Source organism: Protopterus annectens, chromosome 1.part2 (assembly GCF_019279795.1).
Source record: "Protopterus annectens isolate FY-2018-M chromosome 1.part2, PAN1.0, whole genome shotgun sequence".
In the NCBI taxonomy this organism is placed as follows: Eukaryota; Metazoa; Chordata; order Ceratodontiformes; family Protopteridae; genus Protopterus; species Protopterus annectens.
The window spans coordinates 881,960,137-881,987,053 of NC_056727.1; the positions used below are offsets into that span (position 1 = coordinate 881,960,137).

The 26,917-nt window shown below is 45.7% G+C and overlaps 1 protein-coding gene across 3 annotated transcripts in view; it reads left to right on the forward strand.

Moving 5' to 3' along the window:
• The window catches only part of SFPQ (splicing factor proline and glutamine rich), a 304,377-nt gene that overhangs the window by 60,716 nt on the left and 216,744 nt on the right, over nt 1-26,917 (forward strand). For 2 of the 3 annotated variants that reach the window (XM_044059395.1, XR_006363177.1), the window contains exons 7-9: nt 15,204-15,324; nt 16,911-16,956; nt 17,042-17,187. In XM_044059395.1, the coding sequence (XP_043915330.1) occupies nt 15,204-15,324; nt 16,911-16,956; nt 17,042-17,187 (313 nt within the window). The remainder of the gene's footprint in view (nt 1-15,203; nt 15,325-16,910; nt 16,957-17,041; nt 17,188-26,917) is intronic. The other variant, XM_044059403.1, reaches the window with a different exon arrangement.

The following is a 26,917-nucleotide window of genomic DNA, read 5'->3' on the forward strand; positions in this document are numbered from 1 at the left end:
GAGATCATTTACTGATTTCAGGCACTCCTGTGTACAAAGGGCATTTGGGAAGGACAACCACTGTAGCCCTCTTATTACAAAAAAATAAAGTAGACTTTATTCATATGCTCTTAATGTGACTTTTGCTGTTATGCATGCTATCTATTCAGTCGCTCTTACTCTGCAGTTATTACTGCTTGTTAGTAGCTTTCTAATTTACTGCCTTCTGCACTTTAGTCATTTGTTAATTTAATTGCATTTAAAGTGTATTTGCTGTAATTGCTGCACATGTGCTAGCCCATACTGCAATTTGAATTGTGTTTACTGCTGCTTTTCTGAAAAATCTAAGCTTGTTTCCTGCCTTTTCTGTAAGTAGTGTAGTACAAATACAGACTTGCTGTATACAGGACTTGTTGTTAAGCTTCTGACCCCCCCCCAATGCTTTTGGAGCGAAGCCTTCTTGCTCATCTACCACAGGAAGTGGGATTTGGCCCAGAAACTGTTCATTGGCCGTTTGGCCAGTTTTTCCATCTTTCTACTTTCTGGTTTAAAAGCCCACATTTGGTCCCTGCCTTTCCTGTAACTAGTGTAGTCCAGATGCAGATTTGCAGTATCCAGGACTGTTGGTAAGCTTCTGAGCCCCCCCAAGCCCTTGTGTTGGAGAAGCCTTCTAGCTTATCAGTGGGAGTTGTAAGCACTAAGGTAGCCTATCTACCACAGGAGGAGTTTTTGGCCCAGAAACTAGTTTGACTGTTTGGGAAGCTTTTCAGTATTTCATCCTTATTTAAAAGTCTGTGATTGTGCTTTTCCTGCCTTTCCTGTTACTAGTCTAGGTAGAGATTTGCTGTATCCAGGACATTGTAAGCTTCTGAGCCCCCAAGCCTTTGTGTTGGAGGGAAACCTTCTAGCTTATCAGTGGGGGTGGTAAGCACTAGGTAGCCTCTACCACAAGGAATAGTTCTTGGCCCAGAAATTGACTGGACAGATTGTCCATCTCTTTCAACTTTCTGGTTTAAAAGACCACATCTGCGCTTGTTTCCCATCTTTCCTGTAACCTACTGGGAAGCACTAGAGCAAAATTGTACTTTGACTAGCTGCACTTTTAAAGTCCTTTTTTGTTTAACTGTTGTAGGCTGCACACTAAAGTGCGAAGGCTCCTACAGCCCAGCATTTGCTCAGACCTAATAGCAAGCACTAATGTACCCTGACACTTGATTGCCCAGCAAGGCTCTTTATTCACCCCTCACCAACCAAGCGACTAAGCAGCTCACCCTACTATTCAGGCATGACCAGAGGGCAATTTCAGGTGTACTCTCCAGTCCAGCTGGTGAATCTGGGTATCATGAGGCAATGTTGCAACTGTCTCATGTACAGATAGCCCTCTTCTCCTACCACAAAACACTAACATATGCCAGAGATGTAATTATACAGCCAAACTGGAGGCTAAGCTGTCTCCACCCAAGACTGGAACAGATGTTCTCTGCCTGTCGAGAGCCAGTCTGCCACAAGTCAGGTTACTCTAGAACAAGTATGACCATTGTTCACGTTTGTGAATTACCTGAGACGTACCTCCCTGGACTACATGAAGTCATGGAAGAGCTCTCTGATCATGTAGCCCAGGCTGTTATGACCCTGAGTAGCATCCTGCCCTAGCAAAGAATACCTCTGTATAAAGAAATAAAATAATTTCAACAATTGGCTCTGCTTCTGGGGTCATTCAAAGGGGATCTAGTGTCAGCTTGGGGTGACGTGCTTGAGTCATGTTGCTTTGCAAGAGACTGCTTGCACCTGTCACCCCTAGGCTTTCGAATATTGGGCAAGGCTCCTGCTGCCCCCCTAGTGCCTTTTTTAGGCACTTCGAGTCAAGCCCACCTCCATAAACAGCACAATTAAAAAAACTGAGTTGTGCTACTCTGCGCCAGGAGTTTACATCTCAAAATGCACATGCTTGAACTGCATCTGTGCAGTAATTGAAACCTGGTTCAAGGCCTCCAGAGTACCCAGCACTAACGGGCTACAACTCGTACCACACATTTTGACCACAGAACATGGACCAAAACACACAAGGAGGGGGGTGTATCCATATTCATCAAGGATAACCTACATCTCCAGGTTAGTGGCGCAGCATGATGACTCTGAGATCATCCATGTGTAACTAGCATTGGGCAAATCTGCAATGCAAATTGTGGCCTGCTACAGATCACCCACCATGACCCAAGACCACCACTCTATCTTTCTGGAAACGCTGGAAAGCATGAAGGGTCCTACTGGACACCCTGATATTCGTAAATTTCAATTGCCCTACCATTAACTGGTATTCCCTCGATCAGCTAGTAAACTCCCCTACCAGAGGTGTGAATATATTGGACCTGGTCATTACAAACCTGGTCGACAGGTGTTCCACACTGGTAGTCAACCCATTGCTGGTTAGATCAGTAAACTAGTCACTCTGTCCTCACCCCAGCTAAGGATGCCACACCCCAGCTAAGGATGCCACAGTAAAAAAAACTTTTTTCTTAAGCAAACTTCACCTTGCACAAGACCAGAGGCAGTAAGTTTCACAGCCACCATGCTGAAGGATAACTCTGCCCAAGAAGCAGAAACCTTTATAAATGCACTGAGCACCTACGAAGATGCATGGATAGTGCCATCCCTAGCAAAACCAAGACTCCTTGAGAAGGAAACCAGTCTGGTGGACCCCTGATATAAACAGGCTATACAATAGGAGGAAACTAGTTCAGAAAAAAAGCAAATACCAAGAAGGAAAGACGTCCCTTATCAGTAAGATTCCAAAATCCCTCATGAAATGATCCAAGGCTAACTTCGAAAGAAAATTGCCAAGGATTCAAAAGATAACCACAAAGCTGCCTTTAACCATGTTAAGAATCTAAGTGACATAGATATGTACTAAACTAGTGCAAAATAGCACTAAATATACTGAACTTGATATTGCCAGCATCCTGGCAGATTCAGTGCAAACTTCACACACCTCTCAAAGGGCCCACAATACCAGAAAAGTGTAGTGTACCAGAAATCAGACGCATGGGTGAGAAATAGCCTTTTCAAAAGCCAAAAGTGTCAATGGGGCCAGATGGTGTCCCAGGCACAAACTACAGAACAAACCCCCCACCTAAACACGCTGTTCAACCTCAGCCTCTCCACAGACTACATGCCCATAGAATGGCACACAGCAACAGTTGTCCCACTCCACAAAGGAGGGGCCACAACTGACCCTGGTAACTATCACCCCATAAGCCTGGCTAGCCTGGTCTGCAAGGCTATGGAGCGCATCATCATGGAACTAGTTGGACATGGAGCCTCCAAACACTTGACCTGACCCAGTTTGTTTTTTAAGGGCAGATCGTGCTTACTAAACCTGGTTGAATTCTTTGAGACTGTCACCGACAATAGACTGACAATCGTCAGACGAGGGAAAGGTCCACACAGCCTACCTTGACCTAGCCAAGCTTTTCGACACCACTCCCCTCTCTGGTATTGCAGAAAAACTCACCAGCCTGAACATAAACCCCCTGTGTCATGAGATGGGTTGCCAACTGGCTTGCAGGCAGCGCTCACACAGTAAGAATAGCAGGCTCCAGGTCAGACTCTAAACCAGTCAAGTGGTGTCCCGCAAGGCTCGGTCCTGGGACCCCTACTGTTCGGCATATACTTAGTACAGGCAAACACAGGAGGACTATGGCTAACAAAGTTCGCTGACTGCATACGGAGTCATAATTGACTCCGTCTGACACTGACATCCTCCCAAAGGGCCTTACTGAGACTGATGCCTGGTATCAGTCATGGCCTCAAGCAAAGTGCCAAAATGTATAGTCCTCCCGTTTGGGAACAATAGAGAAGAGGTGAGATCTGGGGACCCAGGTAGATGGTAATCTTTCCTAGATCTGGGGACCCAGGTAGATGGTAATCTTTCCTTTGACAATCATATTACCAAAGTAGTTAGAAAATCCTATGTGGCCCATCTAATTACTAAAGGGTTCGCATCTTTAGAGGTTATAGTGCCCCTCTTCTCACCCATCAGAGTACAGTGCCCCATTTGCCATTTGAATGTACCTCACAAAAACACTTCCCAACAGCTGGAGAGACCTCAAAAGTACCTCACCAAGAGGATTACTGGCCTCAAACATATGTCCTATGCAGCCAGACTGAGAACTCTGGCTATACTCAGTGGCATATACTCGAGGTGATCTCTGCCTGACTTACAAAGCCATGTCCAACTCGGAATTGTTTGACATGCTCCTAAAGAAATCCAAGTCGTTGCGAGCCACTGGCTCTAGTGAGCTAAACCTCACCACAACAATAAATAGAACATGCTGGAGGGATAGATTCCTGTCAGACTCCCCATGCTTTGAAACAAAATTCAAACTACTTTAGGCAGAGCCCCTCACGAACACTCAAGAGAAACCTTGAGTGTATGGGTAACAGAAAATACACCCCTGGGATCACTTCATTGGCTCTGCTTGACAGGATCAGTTAATCAATGGGGTGGTGAAAGCGGACATCTCTGGCTGGGCTTATAAATGCCCTTGGGCAGATAGCCTAGTACCTGCCTTTGAACCTAATAGTATAAAGTTTAGTGTAACAAATTTACTGTTGTGCCAAACCATAAGAATATTTCTTCCACAGTTGTCTGCTCAATATCTGTTATGGTATGTTGACAGAACAGTGTTATGGTATGTTGACAGAACAGACTCTGCAGAGTGCAGTTCAGACTGTGCCTCAAGTATTAGCTGTGTGTTATCCTTTTAATAGCATACCATTGATGCTTGGGCTAGTTGTTGTATAGTAATTAATTTGTAACTGCTTAAATTTTTACCTGGCTTTTTTGCAGTGTTTTCTGGTACCTGCAGACATGCCAAGTTTTTTGTAATGTTTGCAAAGCCTGTTAAAGCCGTGAGCCTGTTTACTGCACTAAGTGCTTGGTCGATGAGCAGATGTTCTTCGTCTTCCATTGCTGCAGTCCTGACTATTGGGTATAGTCCGCGTCCCAGTCGGCCCGAATACCAGAGTATAAGGCTGACGTCGGTCATGGCGCCTTAGACTGACGTCAGTACGTCAGGGTACTAATGCGCATGACCAACGTCATTTCCTCAGTCTTTTTTGCCGCATGGTCCGATGCAGAAGCAATTTTGCGAGTGCAGGTTGGCGTTCTGAGATTTTCCGAAACCGGAGTTTCAGACCGAAACAGAGTTGGCTAAGTAACCGCGTTGGGGAACATTTTGGTTTTTTCTTGCCTCAGTATTTAACCGGATGTCAGAAAAAGTGAATAACTGTATTTCTTGTGGGAAGCAGATACCGCATAGGGATTATCATACATTGTGTATACCTTGTTTAGGGCCTGAGCACGGCGTTGTTGGTTGCCGCTCTTGTGCTAGATTTAACAAGCGCACTATTAAGAGGAGGCTAGATTGTGCTAGGTTAGTGTTTGGGAAGCGTTGCAATTATAATATGCCGCCGGATGCTCCGGCCCTTCATCCAAGAAGCGCAAGGACAAAACAGTGAAGCCTAGGGGTGAGGAACCGTAGTCCCGGACGTCGGTTCTTTAGAAGGCTCAGGGGAGCCAGAGGTTTTGCCAGGAGTCTCTATGGAGTCTCAGGCAGATACTTTACTGTTACAGGATGTGCCCTCTCAGGAGGTAGGCCAGGCTGAGGGGCTTCTCAGGTAACTGTTCTTCCCTCTCTTCCCAAGGTAGTTAGGGCCTCTCCTTCTGTTGCCAAAGCTTCTTTTAGAGGTAGGCCAAGTTCAGCTTCTGTGGGGGCTTCTCCTAGCATTTCGGCTCTGTGCCTAAGAAACATATGCTTAAAATGGCAGAAGATTTGATTACTCTGATTAGAGGTTCTATGCCCCGCCTGATAAGAGGCCTAGGGTGGAACAGGAGTTTGATAGTTTTGAACAGTGTTCACAGGCTTCAGAGTCTTCTGTGGAAGACTTACAAGAGTTTCCTACTTATTCTGATTCTGATGTGGATGATTCCACTCCTACAGCTTCTCCTCCTGAGGATTTTTCATTTTCAGAGACTCTTCACTCCATGAGGGAGCACTTTAAATGGGAAGGCCAGGATTACTCTGATTCCAGGAAAAGGCTTAGGGAATTCTTGTTTTACCCCAGCATAGGCCCTTAGCTATTCCTCCTGTGTTGAATGTGGTGGAGGATGTTTTGCAGAGGCTTCCTGAACCCTGACTCCTTGCCTCCTGCTCCTGTTAAGCCTGATAGGTATTATAGGGTGCCCAAGCTCATAAGTATTTGTTTAAGAGTCCTAGGGGACCCAGAAACTGTTTCTCAGGGGCCTAAAGGTGTTAAAGCTTCTGTGGTTAAAAATCCTGTACCCTCTGATAAAGAGGCAAGGGCTTTGGATAGGTGGGGTAAGAAAGTATATACTACTTCCACTCTAGCCATGAGGGCGTTGAATTGTCAGTTTCATATGCTAAAATATCAGAATTATCTCCTTTCACAATTGAAATCTAAGGTGGATGCTTTGGCGGAAGGTATTGAGTGTAAAGAATTGCTGGATTTGGTTCATGTGTCTGAACAAGTGGGTAAGCATTCTTTGCAGTGTGGTTTTGATGCTGTTCAGGCCTCCTCGAGGGTGGCTGCTACTAGTTCTGTTCTTCGCAGACATGCCTGGTTGAAGGATCAGAATTTAGCTGAGCATGTTAAGACCAGGATTTTGGATGCTCCTTTACAGTCTGATGTGTTGTTTGGACCGCCTGTGGAAGCAGTTTTAAAGAAAATGGAGGACAAAGCTAAGTCTATGCAGACTGTTAAAGATTTTGCAGGTGCAGCCTCCGAAGTTTAGTAGAAATTGGCCTGCTAAGGGGTGGACATATCCTGCTTATGGTTCCCAGTCTAGGGGTAGGTCTAGACGTGGTAGGGGCAGGGCTCAAGGTTCTTTAGGCCTAGATCAGACAGTTCACCTGCTCAGACTTCTGGTGAGGGCAGGGGTCAGTCCTTTCGTAAGCAGACCCAATGACCTGCCTTTTCAGCTGCCAGTGGATTCTCGCCTGGCAGCTCCTTTGGGAGGAAGACTGTCTCTTTTCAAAGAAAATTGGGATTTAGTCACTCAAGACAGATGGGTGCTGGATATCATTCATCACGGTTACAGATTTTATTTCCACACAATGGCCCCTTTCAAAGGCATGCCAGATGTTCCTCCTCCACAAAGAAAAGAGGCTCACAAGCAAGTTTCTCAGTTACTCCAGATAGGGGCCATTCAGCCAGTCCCTGTATCAGAAAGGGGCTTGGATTTTATTCTCGCCTGTTCCTAGTACCAAAGAAGGGGAACACGTGGAGACCAATTTTGGATTTATCTATCCTCAACACTTATCTGGACATTCCCAAGTTCAAGATGTTGACGTTACAACAACTGTTACCTCTGCTGGGCAAAGATCACTGGATGGTAACTTTGGATCTCAAGGAAGCTTACCTTCATGTGCCTATAAGGCTAGGTTGCAGAAAGTATCTGCGGTTTCAACTGGAGATTTTCATTATCAGTTCTCTGCATTGCCCTTTGGCTTATCTACTGCCAGAGTATTCACAAAGGTTCTGGCTCCAGTGATAGCTTACTTCAGGCTTCAAGGCATTCAAATCTATCCTTACTTGGACGACTGCCTGATTCTGGCTCAAGAAAAGGAAGACCTTCTACAGCATCTGGAATATGTCATAGCAGTGCTAAGATGCCTGGGGTATTCTGTGAACGAAATAAAGTCCAGTCTAGTACCCTCTCAAGACATGTGCTTTCTGGGTGTGAGACTGAATACAGCAGCTCAGATGGCCTTTTTAACCCCGGACAAATAAAAGAGTCTGTCACTTTACTTCCATCAACTATCTCATCAGTCCGTGCTGACTGCAAGGACAGTCCTTCAAGCATTAGGGTTCATGGCATCTTGTATTCTGGTGCTTCCCATTGCCAAACTGCATATGAGGAAGCTGCAATGGTATCTCAAAAATGTATGGACACAGCACTGCCAGGATTTGGACACTGTCATTCAAATAATACCTTGCCTTCAAAAGGAATTCTTGTGGTGGGCTCAGGAATGTCACCTAAACAAGGGACTCTCTGTGACCCGGCCAGAGGCGAGTCAGATTTTAACGACAGATGCCTCGGACACTGCTTGGTGAGCTCATCTAAATGGAAAGTGGATACAAGACAAGTGGCCTGCCAGACTACAGCATCTACATATCAACATGAAGGAGATGTTAGCAGTCCAGTTTGCATTGATGGCTTTCAAGGAGTTACTTCTTCCAGGGCAGGTGTTGATTCTAACAGACAACACAACTGTCATGTGGTACATCAACAAGCAAGGGGAACACATTCTTATCCTCTATGCAGGCAAGCAATGATTTTATGGGAGACTGCGTTAAGCCTGCAACTAACTCTTCAGGCAAGGTTTCTGCCAGGAGCACAGAACTCCCTAGCAGATGTGTTAAGCAGACAAATCATGGATCCCCACGAGTGGAAACTGGATCTTCATGTATTTCAGAAATTGACAGTGTCATGGGGAACTCCAGACATAGATCTGTTCGCTTCTCCACTAAACCACCAGCTGCCAAAGTATTGCACAAAGGGGTTTCATCACACGGCTTGGAAAGTGGATGCTCTGTCTTTCAGTTGGAAAAACCTTCATGTCTATGCCTTTCCACCTCTGCCTCTTCTTCCAAAGGTATTATTAAAGGTCAGACAAGACAGGCCAAGGATGATTTTGATAGCTCCAGATTGGCCTCGGCAACACTGGTATCCACTACTCTGAGTCTGGTAAGGAAGCCTCCATGGCCTTTACCTCTGATTCCTCATCTGTTATCTCAGAAGGATGGTCATCTGCTCAATGTCAAGCTTCACTCTCTTCATCTAACAGCCTGGCATATTCTCTCTTGAAGCACAGCAGGTCTCAACTTCCTCAGCAAGTTTTAAATGTGATTATGGAAGCTAGAAGACCTAGTACAAGGAAGGTGTGCAGACAAATGGAAGAGATTTTTATTTTGGAGTACAGCAAAGAATTTGGAGATTTCTGAGCCTAATTTGAGTGTGGCTCTTCAATATCTTACTGAGTTATTGGACAAAGGTTTGTCCTTCTCTTCCATTAAGATTCATGCTGCAGCAATTTCAGCTCATTATGATTGTGACCCACCTTTGTTTTCGCATCCTTTGTTCAAGCAGTTTCTTAGAGGGCAAAGAATATAAGACCCCACGTAGAGCTCCTACTCCTGCTTGGGATCTCAATTTTGTGTTGGAAAACTTACTCTACAACCTTTTGAGCCTGCGGCTACTGCTGAGTTGAAATACTTGTCATGGAAGACTGCTTTTCTGTTGGCCATTACTTCTGCAAGAAGGGTGTCTGAGTTGCAGGCCCTTATGGCAGTAGAGCCTTTTTTGATTTTCCATAAGGATAGGGTATCATTACGTACTAATCCTTCCTTTATGCCTAAAGTGGTTTCTAGTGTGGCTTTAAACCAAACTATTCATTTGCCTACTTTTTATGCAGATCCCCAAAATAAAGGGGAAAAGATTTTGCACACTTTAGATGTACACAGGCAATTGAGATATTATTTAAGCAGGACTAAGGATTTTAGGCAGTCTCAGCAGTTGTTTGTTTCTTTTGCCTTGAGTTCACAGGGCAAGCCTGTGTCAAAACAAACTATTTCCCGGTGGATTGGCTTTTGCATTGCATTTTGTTATTCCCATCATGGCAAGGAGATTCCAGCTGGGATTAGGCCTCATTCCACTAGGGCTACTGCCACTTCTACAGCATTTCTAAGGTAGGTGGCAACTAAGGATATTTTGGAAGCAGCTACTTGGAGTTCAGTGCATACTTTCTCTAAGCATTATCATCTTCCTATCTACTCTAAGTCTAGGGCTGGTTTTGCCACTGCTGTTTTGCAAGGCATGTTATCAGCTCCTACTTCCTTATAATTTGCCAGCCTCCCTTTCCTCTGCTTTGGGATTCTACCCAATAGTCAGGACTGCAGCAATGGAAGACGAAGAACATAGTACAGTTTTGTACCTACCATAAATGTAGATGTTCGAGGATTCCATTGCTGCAGTCCAATTTACCCTCCCTCCTTCCCCTCTGTGTTTAGGGGTGGTTGTGTAGGTGAGTTTACATGCTTATATTTTTTGTATATATTGTTGTATATATTGTACATGTTTTTTTTTTTTTGGTGCAGGTTGTTTTTGGGAATTGTCTTTTTGGGTCTTCTGACATCTGGGGCAAGAAAAGACTGAGGAAATGACGTTGGTCATGCGCATTAGTACCCTGACGTACTGACGTCAGTCTAAGGCGCCATGACCGACGTCAGCCTTATACTCTGGTATTCGGGCCGACTGGGACGCGGACTATACCCAATAGTCAGGACTGCAGCAATGGAATCCTCGAACATCTACATTTATGGTAGGTACAAAACTGTACTTTACTCTGCTTTTCTATTTGCAACTAGTTAATCTTACACAATGAGGAACTAAACCCACACATAAGGCTGCTGTTTAATCTTAGCCTTACTACAGGATATGTACCCAAAGAATGGCGTACGGCAACTGTGGTCCCACTCCACAAAGGCGGTGCTTCTACGGACCCTGGAAATTACTGCCCCATAAGCTTGACGAGCCTTGTCTGCAAAGCTATGGAGAGGATCATAATGGAACTCATATAGACATTGGGGACCTACAGACAATGGATCCTACCCAATTTGGCTTTGTCAAGGGCAGATCCTGCCTCTTGAACTTGGTCTACTTTTTCGAAACCGTCACTAAGGCCATTGATGAGGGTAAGGCAGTTCACACAGCCTACCTTGACCTAGCAAAAGCGTTCGACACAATACCCCACTCGGGCATCCTAGAAAAGCTCACCAGCTTAGATGTAAACCCATATGTCACAAGATGGGTTGCAAACTGGCTCAAGGACAGAACACACAGGGTTAGACTCTAAGCCGGTCACGAGCGGTGTCCCACAGGGCTCAGTCCTGGGCCCCCTCTTGTTCGGCATTTATTTTTCTGAAGTGCAGGCAAACAGGGGGATTGTGGCTGACTATTTGCAGATGACTGCAAACTGGGCACCATAATTGACACTCCAGACAGACATCCTCCAGAGAGGTCTCTTAGAAATGGATAACTGGTGCCAGAGCCATGGCCTTAAGCTAAATGCCAAAAAATGTATAGTCATACCCTTTGGGAAAAACAAGGTAACCCCTAATTACCACATAGGTGGTAACTTCTGTGTTTAATGGATTATCAGGGACCTGGGGACCCAAGTTGACAGTAACCTCTCTTTTGACACTCACATTGCCAAAGTGGTTAGGAAGACCTTCTACATTGCCCACCTGATCATGAAGGGATTCACATCCAGATCAGGAGAGGTCATTGTACCCCTGTACTCTTCACATGTTAAGTTGTCAATCTCGCCTTCATTCTTGCTTGATGGGTTTGGAGCCGATCCTCGGCTCCGACTCGGCACGATAAGCTCGAGAGTCACTACCAGCTCGAGGCAGCCCCATATCCCATGATGTAAGGCGGTAAGTACCCAGATCTCGTTTGCCACTTCGCTGATGAGGTCCTCCTTTTACCAGCTCCTGGCAAGTGATTTATATATTACTGTTTTTGTCCCTTTTTTCACTTAACTTATATTTAACAGTTTTAGTTTAGATTTGGTCCCTTTTCTGACTAGAATTTCCCTCACTTCTTAATTTTTTTAGTCGGGCCTTCTACCAACAACTTCCGGTGCGCCACCAAATACTGGTGACACAGATTTGCAAGAATCATCTTTCTTGGTGGATTGCTTCTCCCCAGATTCACCAAGGCAGACCCTTTGTACCCCCAACCCCGGTAGCCAGTCACTACGGATGCCTCCCTGATCGGGTGGGGGGGGGGCATTATCAGGGCAGGATGGTTCATGGGACATGGCAACCGTTCGAATACCACCTGCACATAAATGTCCTAGAGATGAGAGCAGTGCTTTTAACGTTGCAAGCCCTCAACTACTTTCTTCCATTGGGGACAATTGCAGTCCACACAGACAGCATGTCTGTAGTATGGTATATCAACAAACAGGGCGGAACCAAGTCCTACCCCTTGTGTCGAGAAGCGCTCAGACTTTGGCAATGGGCGATCTCCTTTCATCGGTTTCTGGTAGCAATGCATATCCCTGGGAAAACCAACATTTTAGCGGACAGATTGAGCAGAGCTATTCTCATGCCTCACGAGTGGTCTCTCAAACAATCCTATAGTGGAGGAGATTTTTCTAGAATAGGGTCGCCCATGTTGCGATCTTTTTGCTACTCCCCAAAACAGCAAATGCCCAGACTTCTTCTCTCTCTTCCCACTGCCAGGCCATCCCCCCCAGAGACGCTCTGACCCAGGATTGGCCCCAGGGACTTCTTTATGCCTTTCCTCCCTTTCCTCTGATCCCACAAGTAATCCAGAAAGCCACAGTTTTGAGCCAAAATGATTCTCATTGCCCCTTATTGGCCTCGACAAATTTGGTTCCTGTTCCTCCGTCACCTTTTGGTGCAGCCGTGGCATCTGGACCCAGTGCCAGATCTTCTGATTCACCAATCGGGTCAGCTCAGAAGTCTATTCCTTCTCTCAACCTCACAGCATGGTTGCTCCACTTCCTTCCTTAGCCAGGCTTCCTATGATCTCTAATCCTGACATCATAGTAGCATCTTTAAAATCCTCTACTAGGAGGATTTATACTAGCAAATGGAAACGTTTTTCTTATTGGGCAAAAGCCAAAAATATTGATCCCTTCACTGCTCCAGTACAAGCAGTTTTGGATTTCTTAGCGGAAATTTTTCACGCGGGCTCCTCTTCTTCCACGGTGTAAAAGTTCAGTTGGCCGCTATCTCGAACTTTCATGTTGGGTTCGCAGATCACAACATTGTCCCACAGGCTTTGTAGAGCCTTCTTGAAAGGAATGTTTCTCCTGAAACCTCCAATCGGGAGTCCTCAATGGGACCTAAACTTAGTGCTGACATCCTTGATTCTTCCTCCCTTCGAGGCAGCTGTTTCATGTTCCCTGAAATTTCTTTCATGGAAAACTTTATTCCTGGTTGCTATTACATCGGCTAGGAGGGTGTCTGAACTTCATGCTTTATCTGTTCGCCCCCCCTATTCTGTTTTCCACAAAGACAGAGTATCATTGAGAACTAATCCGACCTTTTTGCCCAAAGTCGCCTCAAAGACTAATTTGAATCGGGCTATTGATCTTCCTATATTTTTCCCAAACTATTCAAACAGATCGGAACAAAAATTACATTATCTTGATGTCCACTGCCAACTCGGATATTATTTGGACAGAACAAAACAATTCCGGAAATCCGATCAACTCTGTTATGCTGATAAGAAAGGCCTTCCTGTTTCAAAAGTGACCTTGTCTAGATGGCTTTCTTCTGTCATGTCTGAAATTTATCAGCTCAGGGGAAAACAGCTGTGCTCAAAACCTAAAGCACATTCAACCAGAAGCTTAGCCACTTCCACAGCTTTTCAAGCTAGACTTCCATTAGACACTACTTGTGCAGCAGCCACTTGGGCCACCCCTCATACATTTGTTTCCCATTACAAATTGGATTTGGCCTCCAGGGACAGAGCCAGTTTTGGCTCTACAGTTCTCAAGAGTCTGTTCCATTGAGCCACCCAGGATAGAGGTGCTAGGGACGCGGTCCCATCAAGCAAGAATGAAGGCGAGATTGACTTTGAGAAGTTATGTACCTACCATAACGTTCCATGTTGTCTTCTCTCGCCTTCTTTCTTGTAACCCTCCCTCCTTCCCCCAGGCTTGGACAGACCTTTCTTTCTACAAGGAAGTATGCTTCTGAAGACCATACAGTGTTGGTCCTTCTACCATCCTTCAGGGTTTTTCTCCCCTTCTTTCTTCCTTTTGGAAGTTATTATGCTAGGTGCTATTGCCTATTGTCATCAAACGAGATCTGGGTACTTACCGCCTTGCATCATGGGATATGGGGCTGCCTCGAGCTGGTAAGTGACTCTCGAGCTTAGCAAGTGCCGAGTCGGAGCCGAGGATCGGCTCCGAACCCATCAAGCAAGAAAGAAGGCGAGAGAAGACAACTAACATGGAACGTTATGGTAGGTACATAACTTCTCATTATCAGACCAATGATTGAGTACAACGCCCCATTCGGAATGTACCTTACCCGACACCTGCAGCAGTTGAAAGACCCCAAAAGTTCCTCACCAAAAGGATAAAGGGGCTCAAACATATGTCATACGATGCCCGACTGAAGAAACTCCAGCTCTATTCAGTCGCATACAGTCTGCTCAGAGGTGTGCCTGACATACAAGGCCATGTCCAACCCGGAATTAATGGGACATGCTCCACCTCAAAAAAATCCAAATCCACCAGAGCCACGAGAGCAAGAGACTTAAACCTCAACACGGATATAAATAGGACGTGCTGGAGGGACAGATTCATCACCCAGAGACTCCCTACACTGTGGAACAGAATCCCAGTCCATGTGAGGCAGAGCCCCTCACTGACTCTGTTCAAGAGAAATCTTGACAAGTGGATGGGAGATCGTAGGTTTACCCTGGGAATTCTCTCTATCACTGCTGGACAGAGGCACAGCAAACTAATGGGTATAGTATTCTCATTCTAAGGGGTGGTGAAAGCCACACACACTCTGGCTAGGCTTATAAATGCCCTAGGGCAGATAGCCTAGTATGAACCTATGAATACTGTTACTGATTTGCCACTAATTTTCAGTGAATCTTGCATCTCTGTACAATTTCAATGTCATTACAACATCCCTGCCAGATACTCCTTTGCTTAACTGGCTCATGGCACAAGAAATTTCCCTTCTTGAAATGGGAATGCCACTGGAGTACGATACCACCTTTACACGTGTTAACTGGATTGCTGTCTTCCCAGAAGCTAGGTATTGGAAACAAAAACTAGCAATGTAAAGGTAGTGGGATGAGGCGTAGACGTTTTGACTGCAAGCTGCAGACTGCCTTAATATCTGTTCAGGGCTCAGATTTATTTTGGTCACTTTTCAGGTAGTATTCTAGTAGTATGGGTACAAGCTGAAGTGGTACTTGCACATTCAATGCGTTAAGCTGTTTTTATGCCTAAAATACTTAGTAATTTGGAACCTTACCAAAGGTTTGTAGAAATTTCTAACCAGAAATTATCTGCACTGCTTTGCCAAATGTGCATACTTGAAATTGGCTGCCCTGTTGAAAAATCAGGTCTTGTTTGTAGACAGGAGGAAGAGAGGCGAAGAAGAGAGGAAGAAATGATTATGCGCCAACGTGAGGTGGAAGAACAGATGAGACGCCAGAGAGAGGATACTTACAGTAGAATGGGATACAGCATGGATCCAGTAAGTATAACTTTGTAAGACTTAAAGCTGACCTTTGTATTTGGCTGTAAATGTGCTGGATTTTGAAATCTCTGCATACATAGTATGCACACCTGCTTTCTTCAGTCTTAAAGGCAGTGATGGTGTGGATTCTAGAAGTGTTTGTGTTGGAACACACAAACAAGGCTCTAAGTTCTCTACAGAGTATAGTCACTGAAAAGGCCAGTGTAATCCATTGCTGGAGTAATCTACCTTTTGACATCTAGGGTGGTAGATCAACCTGGATGACCTAAGGCTTCGGTTTGTTTTTGGTTGTAATCTGAATACTTGACCATTTATACTTGTGGAGCCCTCAACTGCTTTTTTTTTTTTTCAGGAGCTGCATCTTTGTCATGTGTTAAGATTTTGTAGTCTTATTTTTTGTATAGTTTTATGTTCTGCAACAGTACTAGAGTGTTTCTTCCAAGGCCTTCACTTAAAATGGGTACCTCTGGAACCAGCTGGCTTCATTGGATGTTTACCAGGAAACATCCAAGCTGCCAGATGGTGCTTTCTGTTTTGCATTTAGTAGTATACTGCCCTTAACGAACAAGTACATTTGGATCGAAAGGCAGTTTTGATCCTTGGACATGATTAAAAACAGGTTGGCCACATGGTTCCTTTAGAGTTAGTTGAGCTGTTTGCATCTCTTGAAAGGGAGTGGTTGCAGAGCATAAAGGGTTAATCCTCAACCAGGCAACAGCATGTTTCACTAGAATTCCTCTGGTACTGTAAATGTGCTGTTGCACAAACTACTGTGGGCACTAAAGAGCATGGCTACTGGTTATGTCCCATTTCATTTTCTGTAAGCTTATCCTTTTTAGCTAGGATACTGAACTGGGTATGTGCCTTTTAAAAAGACCCTGCAATAGTAATGGGATAAGTTTTAAATACAAGATGTGGAATGGTTTTAGTACTAGCAGTGATCAGTTTCTAACATTTGTATTGGAATTGTGTTTGGGGAAGGCACTTCATTTTTTGTATGAATGACCAAGTTAAATTATTGGTTGTAGTTTGTTTTGAGTTGGTAGTTAAATCATTGTTTCATAGGTGAAGGATAACCTACAACCATGGGGTTTGTAATCACTTTTTTACAAGTGGCAATTTCAGAATTAAACCGAAGACTACATGGTCTATTTAGAATATGTTCAAGCTTGCCAACTTGTGTGCTAGTGAAATATGTTTAGGTGAAGAATACTTTGAAATGATTTGAGCCGTTCGGAGGGCTGCTTGCAGACTTCTGTACTGCATTGTTACAAACTAAGAACACCTCCAGCGCTTCATTAGACTCTTGACATTAGCACAGGCTGGCTCAGATTTAAGTACCTTGCTTGTTTACTGATTGTGTGCAGCTTTGTTCTGGCATGCAAGGAGTTCTTTAAAGTAGATTTGTCTTTTATTGTTGAAGGAATGCATAACTACTGCATTGAAGTAAGGTCTGGATTGAGATACTAAACAGGAGAAACTAAAAATGTCAAAGCAATGGAATGCAAATGTATAGTGCTTAAAGTTTTGAGGTGAACAGGAGTAAAAATTGAGCATATACTCAAGCTTTTTCTTTTATGCAGAGGGAGAGAGATATGCGTTTGGGTGGAACCCAGATGGCTGTTGCAGGTAAGAAAGTTATCCTGACAAGTGAGTTTTTGTTCTGTTTTTCTTTTGAGACCCTCAATTAAGTTTAACAATTTAAATGTTTCAGATCCTTATGGCTTAAATGTTTCAGATCCTTACGGCACTTCAACTCAGAAGTATTCTGCTACAGGTGCAGCAAGCTATGATGCAACACTGACTGCAGGAACAGCTACTGGTACAGCTTCAGCAGTGTCAGGGATGACTACAGAAATGGTAAAGTATCTTCTAGTAATCCATACAGCTTTGTAGGAGATGGTGATGCTGAGACATAACTGGAGTCTACTTTGAATTGGGCGCCGTAGCAAAGTAAATCGTTCATTACAGTGGAGCAACTGGGGGGGGGTTGTTTGCACAAGTCTATACTTTCGTACTGTGGTTTCCCTTTATTGGGCCCTAGCTTTATTTTAATGTGCAGAACTTTCTTGTGTTAAATTGAAAAGTGTTAACCATTTTTTCATTTGTGGGCATTCTGAAGTTTTAAAACCATGTTCATCAGAATAGCTACATTTTAAATTAAAACTTTGTATTCTGTGCAGAGTAGCTGTCATACTGCTTCCTGATTATGGCAGACTAGCTGTCATACTGCTTCCTGATTATGGCAGCACTTTTTGATACTTTTTGTGGTAAGCTGTAGTTTTTGGTATCTCGAGGCATTGAGTTGAAGGGAGTTGCATTATGCACTGAAGTACTGAGATTCTGAATCTGATCTGTTCTGAGCATAGCAGTAAGCTGATTCAAACTTTAAAAGCTGGGTCTGGCACAAGCCCACCCCACAGGAGTTTGGGAAATGCAATTTGCTGTAATGAACCACACTTGGGACATGTACCTGTGCAGCTCCGTCTCTGTATGGAACTTGGTGTTGCAGGCATTATTGCTATGCCCCAGGTATGGACCAGAGTGCTTGCTAAGAAACCCATTCAGTTCAATGAATGTTTTTTCCTTTAAGTACTAATAGTCAGTGTAATATGGCTTTAGACCATCACTGCGGTAATTCACATACCCCCCCCCCAGTTTTCTTAAGTGATCTCAGACCAGTCTTTCAGTGCTACACTGTCTAGCATTATGCACAATATTGGGAATCTTGTCCCATTCTGTTTTACTAATTTGAAGATGGGGGGGGGGGTATGGTTAAGGTGTCTACCGCTTGGACACTACAGAGTTTTGATTCTCACCTTTGAGGGAAATTGTCGTAATTGCTCATAAAAGCCTAGTACTAATGAATAAAAGCTTGATTATGGGTTTAGTTTCACTGCTTCAGTCTCATTAGTGCTGCAGACTACCAAAAGTATGCCTGTAAACTAAGTTTACTGTTAAACCATGAAAATGCAAGACCATATTTAATCTGAACTACCTGTCTGCTGCCTGTGATGCATCAAAAACAAAAGCCATCCTAAATTTAATATATTTAGGAACATAAAGTAAAAACTACAAATCTGAAGCTTCATTTGATCAACCTGTGGGATTCTGATCCAATACGGGTCAGAGTCTGCTGCTTACCAAGCTAAAGATCTGAGCTCCAAGCTCCTCCCCTTACTCATACTACATTGCAAACTCCTTACAATCCTCGTGTCTCATTTGCTGCGGTTTCGCCAAGGCAGGATCTTTGAGCACCAGTAAGGTAAAGGGAGTTTTGCTGTACACAGAATGTAGTTTAACTCTTTCCCCTGATTAACCCTTGGGTTCCCTCAAAGTTTAAAGTTGTAAACTTTTCCCCTAGTGTAGACCTCCCCTTCCCACCCATGGCGGGTGTGCGTGTTTGGCTAGTTAGCCTTGTTTTTGTTGGGTGGCTGCATTGCAAAAAGACTTTATAAATGGTCAGTGTGGCCATAAGCTGTCGCCAGCCAATGGTCACACTGTGCGTGGTTTGCTTAGGGGTTCCCCACCTTACTTTCTGCAAAATATGCATTCCCTTGGGACTTGTGGGATCGCAGGACCAAGCTGATTCTGGCTTATCTTCTCCCAGCAGAACCAGCTACTTCCTCTTCGGCCACAGCTGTGGCTGTTCAAGCTTCTGGCCCTCCTTCCCTGTCCGGGGCTCTCTCCCACTTATAAACAGGGTGATGGAGAGGCCAGGAAGGAGAAGCATAAAGAGGATAGAGACAAGGAGAGGGGTCACAAGAGACAAGCTGACTCTGATCAGTCACCCCCCCCCCCCATTTAAGTGGTCTCCATCCTGCAAGTTGCTAGGCTCTTCCCCTTGGCTCTGTTCTCAAAAGATTCTCTCCGAAGCCGGAGGAGGCTCTGCTTCGAGGTTGCCCTAGCATCGGCCCTCCTGGCTGGGTGTTGACTTTCTTCATATCCAGGAGGAGCCTCTCCAAAGTGGACATGGGCTGGATGATAAGGTTCTTGCAGACTCCATTGCAGATGGGAGTGGGTGGCTTCCCCTCCCCACAGAGCGGGGAGTTTGGCTCAGACGTTTGCCCCAATAGCTCTTTTTCCAGTCCATCTCCAGGTTTGAGTCCCTGGATCAGAGGAGCCCCGGAAGTCAGGGTGTCTGCACTTATGGTCCCTCTGACCTACACTCTGGCCATGCCCTAGAGTCTGATCCAAGCTATCTGAGGTCTGGGAGTCTAGGTTGTCGTCGGCCCCATTGTGGTTGGGGCATACCATCCCTCTAGGTCAGACTGTTTGGGCTCTGTTCTGATCCCCTCTTCAGATTCGAGGAGCACAGTTACCCATCCCTCAAGTTTCAGGGAAGCCGGTTCCCCTTCTCCGTTGTGGACAGGGTACTAAGGAGGATAGAGACCCCTCACTCTAGTCTGCCCCTGCTCTCTTGCAGTTGAGTTTTCGATCATCCAGCCCTCCCAGGGACAACCTGTCTGATATGCCACAAACTGTTCCCATTGAGGGATACAAGACTGAGCCCTCCCTGGAGATCCCTGCAAATGCCGGTGCAAGAGAAGGCACATGGACTCCCCTTCCTCCAATGTGAGGGACTTGGGGAAGTCTCCCCTAGATCACCTCCCCCCAAAGAATATACTTTAAAGACATTATGGAAACTCCACCAGAGATGGGGGACTGGTCTGCCCAAAAGCCTTCCTTTGACGAGTCAGTATTTCTGGAGGTGTTTGCAGGCCCATCTACTATTTGGGTATGTGGACATTACCACAGCTTGGAAAGGAACCAGACACTGTAGAGCCGATACCTAAACGGCCAGACAGTGAGCCCTTCTGACAAGTCAACATGGAGTAAGGGTCCCCCAGTTGATTCCATGGTGATGGTGGCGGCCACCAAAAAGGAACTAGCCCAGGAAAATTCCTCTGTCCATCCTCCAGACTGAGTTTAAGGCTATGAATAGTCTTGCAAAGTGGACGTTTGCTTCAGCTAGCTGCTATAAGGGCACTGAACTAGTCTTCCCTGGAGTCCGTTTTGGCCACTTAAGTCCGCTTCAAACATCCATGCATTCCCTCTCCTGCCACAGAGGCAGCAGCTGGGGTGGCCAGGTCTGGTATTGCCATGAATCGTGCCTGGCTCCGGCATCCTTCACAAATGCTCCAACGATTCAACCTTGTTTGGGAAGACTGTCAGACACTAGTCCATAGTGAAGATGGCAGTCTGGATCCATTTCTCCAACTCTCAACTGTCCTCCAGGAACCAGCGAGGGCAGAAGTTGTGGTTCTGGAAGTCTCTGCAGTCTCTGAACGTTCCAGACTCCTTTTCCTCTAGAGGCAGAGGGGGTTATGGTATACCTTTTCCAATCTACCTGTGCAGCAGCCCTGAGGGGTTGCCAGACTGCTCCACTCTGGAGGCAGTCGGGACATTTTTCGAGGCACTTAGCTGAATGGGAGTCCATAACATCAGATTGCTGGGTGCTTCGAATTATATCCCAGAGGTTATTCCATTCCCTTCATAAACGGTCCCCTATTCTCAAGGTGCCTCCCCGACATCCCACCTGCTCAGAGGCGCAGCAGTTTTGGAAATAGAAAAGCTGCTAGGCTAGAGCAATCCAGCCTCTGCCCGCGAGAGCAATCCAGCCTCTGCCCCCAGACAAGTCTGGATCAGGCATCTATTCCAGGTTCCTTTTGGTGCCAAAATGACTGCTTTGAGGCCAATTCTCTACCTATCCATTGCCAAGGAAAGGTTCCAGATGGTCTCATGTCGTGCAGGAGGAAAACTGGATGTGCTTGGTAGACCTCGAGGATGCATACTACCATGTCCTGATGGGACAGGCGATCCAGGAGGTTCCTCTGCTTTCGGCTAGGATGGTCCCTACCAGTTCAGGGTCCTAACATTCAGTCTCTGGCTTCATGGCGTTCAGGTCCTGTACCTGGGCAGTTGGCTCCTCACCGCCCCCACCAGGCATCAACTTGTGCTAGCCAGAAATTCCTTCAGTTGTCAAATCTGCTGGGTATTACAATAAACCTAAAGTCCTCCAGCCTGTCCAGATTCTGGGCTTCATAGGGGCAAGAATAGATTCTCTTCAAGGCATGATATTTTTGACCCCAGACAAACTTCGGAGCCTGGTCCTCAATGTCTTGGTACTTCAAACTTCACCCCCAGCAGAGTTGGTCCAGAGAGCCCTAGGTCTATGGCAGCAGCTATAAATTTGGTTCCTTGTCCACGTTTGCATACAATTGTTACAGTGGACATTGCAAGTTTAGTGGTCTGTTATATCCACCCTTAGACTTTATGATCCCTCTAAGCAAAGTGTGCAAAGTTGCTCATGTGGTGGCTTCAATCCCATGATCTGCAAGGACACCCCTTTATGCCTGTGCCCAAAGCCACAGTGACCACTGACGACTCCTGTTTAGGGTGGGGAGGTATTGCTTGGGCTGGACTGTCCAAGGCATATGGACCCAAAGTAAGACTGTTCTGCATGTCAGTGCTCTAGAGAAGAGAACAAGCTTTTTAGCGTTGCAGACCATGCTTCTCCTCTGGGAACTGTTGCGATTCGGTCAATGTCACTGGTCTGGTACATCAACAAATGGGGGAACCAGGTCCTATCCACTTTGTCAAGAGGCCATGAGCATGGGAATGGGAGATTTTCAACCATTTTCTGATAGCAGCACATTCTGGATCGGTCCAACATTTTGGCAGACAAACTGAGCAGTACTATCTTTCTGCCTTGAGTGATCTCTGAACCCTTGTGTAGTGGAACGGATCTTCCTGAAGTGGGGTTAGCCTTGCTGCAATCTCTTATCACCATCCAACATGAAGTGCAGTGAGTTTTTCGCACAGATTCCCCTGAGGGTGGAAATCTCCCAGAGACTTGTCCATGCTTGGCCACCTGGTCTTTAAGCATACCCCCCACTTCCTCTCCTGTCAATTCTTACTGGAAGCTCAACTGAGGAGTAGGATTATCTTCATATCCCCATTCTGGCCTTGTCTGATTTGGTTTCCCTGCCTAGTCTCGTTTAGCTTCACCTTGGATATTTGCTCCCTTTCTGGATCTCATTTGTCATCCCTCGGGAATTCCCCACCGAATCTAGACTTACTGCTTTGTTGCTCCAGTTCCATTAAATGCCAAGACTCCTGGTCTCTTCCCCCCCCTTTTAAGTCCATTCTGGTAGCGGCACAGCAGTCTGTACCAGGAAGAAATACATAGTATTTACTATGTAAATATATAGTAAATGGAAGCGTTTTTCCATTTGAGCTTCTCAGAGAAATTTGGGTCCCTTTATCCAGTTCCAGCAGTTAGATTCTCACATTTTCCAGCAAGGGACCAGCTCTTCGCAGTGAAGGTCCAGCTGGCGGCTATATCCCATTTTCATGCAAGAGAAAATTCAGGATGTTATGTAGTCCAATCTCTCCCACATTCTTACCTGTGGGTTTGGAGGAGAATGTCTGCTCTGACTGAGCCATATTTTAGCTCAGTCTTTCAATTGGCTGGGCTAAGATGGTATCCCATGCTGCACTGCTCTGTACCCAGATCTCATTTGTTGCTTGTGTAGCTCTGACGTGGTCTCGCTTTTGGCTGTGGCTAAGTATTCATCTTTATAGCAGAGGTTTTTGCAAAAAAAGCTATTTTCATAGCTATTTGTGTGTGTATCTTTGAGCTGTGTTTGTAGAAAAGTTTTTTTTTTTGTCTTAGCGTGTTTCTTATGGTATCCCACTAGCGGTTTCCAGTGGGCTAGGCCTGTTTCAGTTGGAGGACCTAGTCTGTCCCCTCGCTTACCTTTGTGTGCTAACTTCCTTGGGCTAAGACAGTTTACAGGAACTAGTCCTCTTGACCTTGTGTTCTAGGACTGTAAGTTAGAGGTCTTTGTGGTTAACTTTGTTCTGTTCCCGTGCTTGTGGCTGATTGACCATTGGTCTGGTTGTTGGGTTAGTGACTCAGTTTTTGTAGTGACTTTAAAGATACTAAGGAGCATAAGCCTGCTGGCTTTAAGAAGTGCATAAAGTGCAGTTATAAGATGTCTATCGCTGGACACTCGTGTGTACTGTCTGGGAGCGGTTCACCTCCAGGAATCTTGTAGTTGATCATGTTTTTAGCCCGCGTGTTCTTCAGGAAAGGAAGAACAAGTTGATTTTGAAGGGACTTCTGAAGCTTTCTGAGGAGTCTTATCTAAAGCTAAATATTCTAAGGCTAAAAAGCGATCCCCGGCTCCATCAGTATCCTCGGAGCTGCCGGAGAAAACTGCTAAGTCTTCGATGACATCCTCTGCTCCATTGACTAGGAGTCTAGGACTATGGACCGGTATGGGAAGTGGAAGCGTATGTTTTCTTCAGCGGCCTTTACTTTGCAGTCACTGAACTACTTATCACACTTTACATGGCTCCAGAGAGATCTAAAGGAGCTTGGAGATGCTCTAACATTTCTGAGGTGGTGGCTCAGTCAACGCTCAGATGTCTATCCTCAATTCGTTTGGAACTCCTCCATGAGGCTTATCCCTCATGCAGCCGAGGGAGTGAGTAGGGCAGCAAGTTCAGGAGTCTCTCAGGAGACGTGCTTTGGATGTGCCTTTGTCATTTCATGGAGGCCTTCAAGTCTACATTCACAGATGCCCCGTTTGATGGTTCCTCTTTGTTCGGAACCAAGGTGAGACACTCACTAGGTGCAAGCAAGAGGGAAAAACTGTCTGCTGTAGGAGTCTGTTTTTCCCTTCCCTCTAGGCCTTATCCCAAGGATAAGGTGGGAAGATGTGGTTCAAGAAATCGTTTTTTCCCGATGCACAAGGTGAGTCCTCCTCCAGAGGCAGGGGAGGGGGTGGTTATTCAGGTAGATGCTGCATCAGGGGAAGAAGAGGCCCTCATAACTTTGAAGACCGCAATTCATTTCGTGGGTCTCCCTACGCGATTCCTTTCGTGGTTCTCCTTACCACTGCTCCTGATGGGAGGCCCGACTGTGCTTTTCCGGAGCATCTCACTATACCCAGAGGCCTGGTAAGGCATCACCCAGGACCAACGGGTTCCACGAATAATTTCCAGAGGATATATCACTCCCTTCCGTCAACTCCCCCTCCAATCAAGAAAATGCTGGATGTTCCACCTTGGACTTTCTTTTTGGTGCCGAAAAGGACAGGGGACCTGAGACTTTCTGGATCTCAGCTGATTGAACACCCATGTGCAGAAGTCCAAGTTCTGAATGGTCACGTTGCAGTCTATTCTCCCATTGTAAGTGTGTATGTGCTCCATCGACCTCAAGGATGCTTACTACCACATAAAGATGGACAGGGAATCCAGAAGTCACTTACGCTTCCGGATGGGAGCCAGTCATTTTCAGTTTCGAGCCCTGCCCTTTGCTCTCACCACGGCTCCCAGGGTGTTTACCAAATGCATGGCAGTGGTGACGTCTCACTTGAGACGTCAGATTCCAAGTATTTCAATACCTGGACAACTGGCTCCTTACTGCCACCACCAGGCATCTGCTACTTCAGACCAGAGATGCCACTGTCAACCTATGTCAACAGTTGGGCATCACCTTGAACTGGGAAAAATCTGCCTTGTTGCCCTTGCATCATGTCACCTTTATAGGTGCCAAATTAGACACCGTGCTCCATGCAGGTCTCTTTTGCCACAAGAATCTGTTGTAAAACAGACTTGCGCCTTGCTCTTTCTGAGGAGTGAAGGCAAGATTGGTCATCCAATCCAAGACTATGGCTGCTAAGATTGTTAGTTCCCCCGGCAAGGTTACATATGAGGCTCCTTCAGTGGCTACTCTTCTCCCAGTGGTCTGTCCTCCACTTTCTCACCCTATTCTGCTCACAGGATTTCAGTTGGCTTCACACAGACCACCTCCATGTGGGAAAACCCTTTCCTTTGCCTCCGGTTGCCACTGTGACCATGGATGCCCCCCAGATGGGGTGGGGGGCATTATCTAGTCAGGACAGTCCAAGGCACATGGCAAGAGCACGAGATGCATCTGCATATCATTGTCCTGGAGATGAGAGCACTGGCGTTGCAAGCATTCTTTCTCTCGGGACTATTGCAATCCGCTCAGTCAGTGGGGGGAAGAACCAAGTCTTGTCACCTTTGCAGAGAGGCCATGCAAGTGTGGCAGTGTCTTCCAACATTTTCTGGTAGCACCGCACATTCTGGGGAAGTCCAGTATGATTGCAGACAGGTGAAGCAGAGCTGTTTTGCTGCCTCACGAGTGGTCCCTGAACTGTCGTTGTGGAGCAGATTTTCCGCAAGTGGGGTCAGCCTTGCTGCGACCTTTTGCCAGCCCCCTCCATGCCAAATGCAGCAGCTACTTCACCCTTATTCCCCCCTCAGGGGTAGTCACCCAGGGATGCTCTAGTCCACGATTGGCTTCCCGGTCTACTATACGCCTTCCCTCCGGTTCCTTTGCTGTCAAAGGTTATTCAGAAAGCACAATCCTTGGGAAGCAAAATGATTCTGATTGCTCCACACTGGCCTCGTCAAATTTGGTTCCCCCTTTCTCCATCCCTATCTCATGGACGCTCCTTGGATTCTGGACCCACAACCAGACTTACTGACTCATGTCAGGGCAGCTCCGTCCTTCTCTTCGGACCTTCTGGTTGACAGCTTGGCTACTCCATTTCTGTCATTAGTTAGGCTTCACCATTTTTTGCCGGACGTGGCTCATATTCTATTTTCCTGGTTGAAGGTTTGAACAGCAAATCGAAGAGATTTTCCATTTGGGCACATGCCAAACAGATTGACCCTTAGACAACTGCAATCTCGTCAGTGTTTGAGTTCCTCTATGCTTTTCAACTTTGGGATCGGCTGCCGCAACTGTTGAAGTCCATTTGGTGGCGATTTTCTATCTTTCACCTTGCAAACAAACCTAGTCTAATGGCACATGGACTTTGTAAGGCTTTCCTGAAAGGCACTTTGCTTTGTCCTCCTGTCTCTGAACCTGTTATGCCTTGGGACGTTTGTTCTACAGGGTCTTCGCCACCCTTGAGCCTGCAGCCGCTTGTGATTTAAAATTCTTAGCTTGGAAGACAGACGTGATTCGGAGCTTCAAGCTTTATCAATTAAACCACCTTATTTGATTTTTCATAAGGACAGGGTTTCTCTCGGACCGAATCCTTCCCGAAGTAGCTTCTGTTAGTAACCTTAACCAATCCATTGAATTACCGTTCTCGAACAAGGCAGAATTCAAATTTCATCAGTTGGATGTGCAGATGTACGATTTTATTTGCACAGAACGATAGGACCTCAAAATCTGATCAGTTTTTCATTTTCGGATTACATAATTGGGTCCCTTTCCAAAGTCATGTTGTCTAGGTGGATTTTCAGTTGTATTTCTTTTTTATATTTCAGGGGGAAACTGTTCCGAGTGAAGGCTCACTTTACCCTGTATCTACATCTACAGCTTTTCAGGCTAGATTGTCTATGGATGATATTTGTGCTGCGGCTATTTGGGAATCTCCTCACCTTTGTTACTCATTACAAGTTAGATGTGATATCTAGAGGCAGGTCTTCCTTTGGTTCCACAGTGCTCAGGAGTATATTCCATTGAGCCTCCCAGGATTTAGGTGCTGGGGGCGCTGTCCCATGGGTAAGAATGTAGGAGAGATTGGACTACATAAGT